Source organism: Papaver somniferum, unplaced genomic scaffold (assembly GCF_003573695.1).
Source record: "Papaver somniferum cultivar HN1 unplaced genomic scaffold, ASM357369v1 unplaced-scaffold_13983, whole genome shotgun sequence".
NCBI lineage: Eukaryota > Viridiplantae > Streptophyta > Magnoliopsida > Ranunculales > Papaveraceae > Papaver > Papaver somniferum.
Genome location: NW_020623249.1, coordinates 1 through 7,086, shown reverse-complemented (window position 1 = coordinate 7,086; position 7,086 = coordinate 1). Strand labels below are relative to the sequence as shown.

The window sequence follows — 7,086 nt, the reverse complement described above, 5'->3', positions numbered from 1 at the left end:
AACAGGTATGAGTTGTAACGATCTACAAACATGTATTTGCACGTCTCGATCACCCACAAAGGGAAAAAAAATTCAAAATAAATTCCCAGAATCGGTTTATTCGATATCACCACATAAAACGATTCTGGGTAAAATTCCAAAATTGGGTATCATAATCGGTTATTGTTCATCACCATATAATCCAATTGTAGTAAATTTTTTGCGCGATGGGCACGTGACCAAAATCGGTTTTTGTTGGTGATGTACATATGCCGATTCCTTCACTTGGATGTTCAAGTAAAATACACGAAGTTCACAACCAGTTCATTTACGTATATATGTAATCCGATTGTGGAGACGAAATGACACAGGAAAAAAGATGACGAAAATCGGATTACATGTTATGCAATGTGAACCGGTTGTGAAATATGGAAATTTTTCTCTGAAATCATCAAGTCTTTAATCAGACTTTATAGTTGATCGTATAATCCAATTCCTGACAATCGGTTGTCTCGATTGTGACACATAAACCGATTCTAAATCCTCAATATGTTGTATATTGTTGCGGCGTTCGACGAAGATCAGCCCAAACCCGTATCTCTATTGGGTCCCGATACATCTGCCCACTATTTCACCGATTTTCAATGGAAAGAAAGAAACGATGCAAAGCAATATGGTTTATAGACAAGGGCATAGAGATCAAATGCGCATTAGTTTTAGGTCGTCGTTCAAGTCAAGATCGTTTGGAACTTGTTTGTGAGAGAGGTGTAATTCACTTTCATCATCTCAGACATAGCCCATTCTGTTGTACTTGATGATGTATATGTTCCTGCAGAAAAAAAAAACGATTATACCCGTCACCCTACCCGACCCACCAGAGAATGGGTTGGGTAGGATCTTACCCGTTTAATGGCGGGTAGGGTGGCGGGTGAAATTTTTCTTAACCGCCAATAAACGGGTAGGGTGGCGGGTATAGGCCATATCCTACCCACCCTACCCGTTGTGCAGTCCTAGTTAAAAGGTTCAACTTTTGAGTAAAGAGATTACCGATAATACCCTCTCTATCCATTTGAGAAAAGTTGTTCAGGAATGCGGTTATTGGTTTTTGCTTGTTTTTGTTTCTGGTTTGACATATGCATTACTACCCTGTAATTTTGGTTGTTGGTGCAGTTAATTTTAAATTACTATAAGTTGGATGCATTTCATACAGTACTAGTCTAAACTGAACTTGAAATCCTGCCTTTTGACTTCTATGTTAACTTCGAAGAGCTTTGTTTGTCATGAAAAATTATGTTGTTTCTTCAGACCAGAGCTTCCATAGGACAACTGCAAATACCATGTCACACAAGTTTCTTGTTGGACCATGGGTACCCCTTCTTGACCATGTCCCTTTTTGCTGTTCTACATCAAAACTTTTCTTTCTTTTTTTGATAAACAAGATCAAAACATAGATATGGGTAATTGTGTATTAGAATACAGTCCGAAAACAGAAAAATAACGCGTCAACAAGAAAAAATGTTGATGCTTTACATTCTAACAACTAACTTCTTTAACCAAGAAGCACTGCAGCTTAAGACAGCATACACAGCAATTGAAACTCACTTTTCCAGACACAATTCAGAATTAGAATGTATAATCTATATACACTGGCTTGAGGGGCAGATTCTTTCTCATCCTAACTACCTCTGCTAGCTAGACTGGCAATTAAACATTGATCAGAGCGGGCTGACAAATGTATACTGAAAAGGGATAATATTGAGGTTACTGAGGTTATTGTGCTACTGCTGATTCTGTTGCTGGAAGTTCGGATTCTGTTGCAGCAAACCAGATTGTAGATTTTGCGTATTGCCCGATAGATTACCAAAGCCACCTTGTGCACCAAGTTGCTGCTGCTGCTGTTGTTGTTGTTGTTGTTGCTGCTGTTGTTGTTGTTGCTGCTGCTGTTGCTGTTGTTGCTGCTGCTGCTGTTGTTGCTGTTGTTGTTTCTGCTGCATTGTCATCATATTACCAGGATTTACTGCTCCCATGTTGAACACTGCAATGAAAATTGCAAGCCATTTAGCCTTCTGGTGATACCCTAATATAATGTATACCAAGTTTCAACCGCAACCGTGTTTCCACAGATCCAAGACAATTGTGTGACAGCAATTGATATCGCCGAAACAGATGATCCAACATGACTTGTCATCCAACAGTAGTCAGTAAGTTTCCCATCAACTTTAGAACTTATTGCACCAAGAGGTTTCGCTAAATGATGGTGGGTGGGTTGGGTTTACAAATTGACTTCTGTATGTGTTTGACATGTTATAAACAGATGGAAAGAACAAAAAAGGGACCAGATACATACTTTGATCATTTAAGAGTGACGAGGGATTCCTTTGTTGATGTGCACCGGATAGTCCAAACTGTTTCCAGGAAACACATAAAAAAGATATAGAGTTAATGACAAATTAGTGAGTGTATAACATCACATCCTTAAAAACGCTCTGTTATTCATGAACAAAAATTCAACGACAACAATCAGTTAAATATTGTCACTATTCGCTTTTCAGCAAATTATCATCCAAAATTAAAAAATTCTGTAATTGCCAAGGTGAGTAACCATATATCAATACCTTATTATCACCTTCACCGACAAACATATTTAAAGGGTTTTTTCTTAAAGGGATATCGTATCGAAGTTAGATTAATAGATCATGTATCACTTAAAATAATATAGTGGGTAAAAAGTGACAAACCTGGGTCCTAGGCAACAGTGATTGTGGTGCAATCGTAGATGACATGTTCGGAATCTGAAAATAGAATTCAAATGAGAAGGCATTTCACTGTTAGCACACTTCTTAAACTATAAAGGAGGAAATAAACATCGCTCTACCGAGACTTATTTCTTTCTAAGCTTGCTAATGCAGTAACAGATGCTGCAACATAAGAACTAGATAACCAAGCGAGAAAGGGGAAAAACATGCCGAAGTAATGATTAAAAAAAAACACGGGATCGACTCAAATGCCAATTAAGCGGAGGTATTTCCTTTCTTAGAAAGTATCCAAGACTTATTGGAACTAAAACAAGAACTCATACTCTAATCAGCAATACAAGGAACATTACCTTTATACCATCCCTAGAATGTGCTCTTAAAGAGCTGTATTTTATTGTGGAATCATATTGCAGAAGCAATGAAATCGGGAAAAAACAAAACAAAAATGAAAAATGAAGTCGAACCATTTGAGAGTTCGGCGACGATTGAGCAGCGCTGAACAATGCATTATTAGCAGTTCCAGCAAGCTGGCTTAAATGATTCCTTAGATTTCCTTGGTTGAGTTGGTTTTGCCCAATGGCGTGCTGCATTTGCCCAGATTGCAATTGCCTACCTTGGAATTGCTGGTTTCCTAATGGTTGAGAATATTGCATCTGGTGTTGCCCATGACCAAAATTTGCTTCTCAGTAGAGAGAATCAACACAATATATTAAGAAAAACCAAAAATATATTTGTAGACTTACCGTTTGAAATTTCTGAGACGTTCCTGACAAATCATGCATCTGTTGTGACAGCTGGTTCTGCCAACAAAAAGCAAAAACAGGTAATGGTAGATGAGATGGAAGGATTTTGCTTTTATGATTAAGAAATGAGACTAAATCATAATGCAAGACTATTAAAAGCCATGGTTTACACTTATATAGAAATGAACTGAATTAATTGTGCGAAGTCTAGAATGCTTGATTAGCAAATTAATTAATGAAGTTGGCGTGAATATAAAATTCTAACTGTTACTAGATTCTTTGCCCCTGAACCCTTGGCTTGTTACTTTTTCTGGACTGTTTGAATCAAAAAGACTAGTCAAAATCTGAGTTCGGAATTTTATGGTTTGTGCAATAAATCTAAATTAGTCTAAGCTAATCCTCGATTAGATTAAGTTAAGTCGGACAAGTAATCTGTATTAAGGTGTTTATGGCTTAAATTTAATCATGCACTATGACTAGCTTAAGTTTAATGATTGATTAAGTTAAAGCTAACTAGTGCGCTGTACCATGCCGCCATGTGGTGCGTCTCTCAACTTATGATGGAAAGGTTAGAGTGACATGTGGCAAGCATGACAAAGACTCTCGTCTAGCCTCTTGCAATAACGAAATCAGTTTATACATCATTCAAGCATGAAGAAATAGAAGTAGAAGCCCAAGTCAAAAGACCAAATAAGTTAGCTTCTTTTTCTTCTTCATGGTGTGCGTGCTTCATGAAGCTGTGTGTGCTGTTTGTGATACTGTTCAATTTAGTTGAAGTAAGAACTGAGTACATGGTATTCCCACGTATTCAGAGAATGAATACGTAAAAATGACTACCAATGAATTCTATATAAGGGTATAATTTGTTTTGATATGCATGGTGTCTGTACTATGCATGATACTGATTTTTTGAGCCGAAGAACATGTTAATGCCGGGTTAGATCTGTTATCTGCATATGGTTAAGTTGATCTCATGTTTAGGTCTAAATAATGATAAAAAAAAGAGCTGAAAATGTAACAGGGAAAACTGAACCCATTGGAAAGTATGATACCATACCGATAAAAAAAAAAAGAAAAAAAGAAAAAAGTGTGATACAATTAGGCAAGCTTTACTTTAACCTAGATTTGCAATGTTAGACAGGTGTGATGGTTTTGATGAGATGGGTTAATTTCATTTTTCTTCCTCGTACTATTACAACTCTCGTTTGGCTTTACTTGAGTCATTAGTCATAAAATGCGTACCTGTCCAACTCCTCCTTGCCCCACATTCTGCCTAAGCGCCTGTTGGGCAAAAAGTTGCTGCTGGTGGGGAGGTAACTGCTGCATCATTTTCTGCCTTTGAAGTTGTTGCTGCTGCTGAAGTTGTTGTTGTTGTTGCTGCTGCTGAAGTTGTTGTTGATGCAGCTGTTGTTGTTGTGTTTGTTGCTGAGGAGAAGGTGCGTTCATTATGTTTGTGCCAGACCTAGGTGAGTTCGCATATGGCAGAGGCGAAGTGGTTGTATTATCAAATGAAGCAGCTCCAGTAATACCAGGTGATGGAATTGATCTCCCTATAATTTGTGCTGCCGTAGACTGCAAAAGTATGCTTGATTAAAAACAGTTGAGTATGTATATTAAAACAACTCTACTTATTATAATAAATTTTAAGAAGCAGATAACACTTGAAAATAACTGTTCAAGAGTCGAAAAAAGATTGATGTGCTTCATGTGTACTTTTCATTAACGGCGGAAATAACTATGTTAAAAGTCAAGAAAGATTGATCTCGTCCATTTGTACCATTCATTAACGGCTTAAAGAAAAAAAGTATCCCAACGTAAGTTTGATATAAAATTAGTAATAGCATGTGTAGAAACTAAGTATGAAAATGCTGTCTTTAGCTTAATTAATATAAAATAAATCAGCAAATGCATAGCTGAAACAGACAACATAGAAGCACTAGAAATGTCACATAGAAGTTATTTAACCTGTAGAAGTGCTCCTTGGCTGTTAACATTATTAGATGTTGGTGTGTTCTTCGAATACATGCCTGAAAAGTTAAGAATTTGAGCGTCACCACAAAGTCATCGACTGTATGAATTTAACTATAAATCAGGCAAATTCTGACACTTCAGATTAACAATAAGGAGCAACAGAGCGTTTACCAGAAGCATCAGGAAAATTCTGTGGACCGTCTCCAACAGTAAGCACATCTACGAGATGCACTGGAAGGGAAGCTGGAAGTTGCCTTTGATCTACTTGCATTCGCGATCCTGAAAAGTATGGCAGTTGGCGAACTTACAAAAAAAGGAAAAAACATGGCCATACCTCCACAATGAAATTTTAGTTGATCAACGCCTTAAAAAACAGTGTACGTGTCTCATATCATCCCGATTGAGAAAATATTGATTTAGATAACAAATCAATATGTGAGGTTAGTCTTTTTCTTGCTCCTTTACACTTGGTGCAGGAATATCCGTATATGAAGACTTAGTCACTTAGTCTTGCCTTTCAGATAAGAAAACATTTTCAGGTTGGTGTCTTGGAACTTACAGGAACCAACCCCGAAAGTATGCCAAATTGAACAAAACAAATCTAAAATACACAAACTTAAGGACATTTGCTGTTCTATACTACAATTGTATAACACTAAAGTAAACTTTCTTTTTCTTCTGTCGGGTCATGGAGATAACAAGCAACAACGCATACAGAACACATCTTTGAACAAAATTAGAAAATAAGGAGTTGTGAAAGGGTTTCACCAGAATTTATGGCCGCTCGGAGTAAATTCTCCTGCTCTTGGATTTTGGCAGCTTGAACTTTATCAATAGTTGGAACAACTGATTGTACCTGACGAGCTCCCAAACCATACGCCTTCCGGGTATCAGCTATGACCTTTTCAGCACTTTCGCATGCAGCTCCAATCATCTCAATTCTGGCCTGCACTATTGACGATAGCTTATTTCATGATGCAAGAAACCCCAAAAGGACACAGACAAAAGAATTTCACAAAATAAAACTCCATTCCACCTTTATCTTTTCAATTTGTTTGAGTATAGGGAGATTTTGCATTCCAATCAACAACTGTTCTCTCTTAGAATTGTCCTCTACTTCCATCTCAGGCAACAGCTTTGATGATAACATCACCGGTAGTACTGCGACCAATTTTTTTGTTAGAAACACAAAATCAATTCATTATAATAAAGTTATTACAGTATACGCATAGGTTACTCCAAGCAGTTAAACCTCATTGTAAAAATGATACTCCCTCCTCCACCCCACCATCACTTTTGTTAAAAATGATGCTTCGAGCCAAACAATCAGGCACTGGGTTCGTTGGGCTTAATCAGTAAAGAACTTTTGGGGCCATGTAGACTCTATGAAGATAATCTAAAGAAGAAGATAACAATGAAAATCACTCAACCTTTCTTCAGATAATCCAGGTAGATGAAGGGGACAAAATAAAGCGTGATGAAAACCAGGAAATTAGTGGGTATACAACCCCCACCCCGATGTAAGATTCCACCATCGTCTAAAACCCCTTGTTTCCCACCTTCTCTTCCCAGCTAATCATAGTAAAACGGCTCAACATTTGGGTATACACCCCCCCCCCCCCCCCCCCCCCCCCCCC

At 37.6% G+C, this 7,086-nt stretch overlaps 1 protein-coding gene across 1 annotated transcript; it reads right to left on the bottom strand.

Moving 5' to 3' along the window:
- Positions 1–1,433: 1,433 nt before the first annotated feature.
- Positions 1,434–6,607, bottom strand: LOC113335353 (mediator of RNA polymerase II transcription subunit 8-like). Its single transcript, XM_026581428.1, has 10 exons — positions 6,486–6,607; positions 6,218–6,395; positions 5,621–5,728; positions 5,444–5,505; positions 4,721–5,050; positions 3,479–3,535; positions 3,200–3,388; positions 2,718–2,771; positions 2,327–2,384; positions 1,434–2,014 (listed from the first exon to the last, which is right to left on the bottom strand). The coding sequence occupies exons 1-10, from the start codon at positions 6,597–6,599 to the stop codon at positions 1,758–1,760; spliced, it is 1,407 nt and encodes a 468-aa protein (XP_026437213.1). The 5' UTR covers positions 6,600–6,607; the 3' UTR covers positions 1,434–1,757.
- Positions 6,608–7,086: the final 479 nt, after the last annotated feature.

What these genes read in the sequence shown, in the direction of transcription:
- LOC113335353 (XM_026581428.1), bottom strand. Translation starts at nt 6,599, where the DNA reads ATGTTATCATCAAAGCTGTTGCCTGAGATGGAAGTAGAGGACAATTCT. An exon ending in GGCAAGGAGGAGTTGGACAG is followed by an intron (nt 3,536 to 4,720) that starts GTACGCATTTTA and finishes TTTTGTTGGCAG; the next exon opens with AACCAGCTGTCACAACAGAT. An exon ending in CGTCTCAGAAATTTCAAACG is followed by an intron (nt 3,389 to 3,478) that starts GTAAGTCTACAA and finishes GGGCAACACCAG; the next exon opens with ATGCAATATTCTCAACCATT.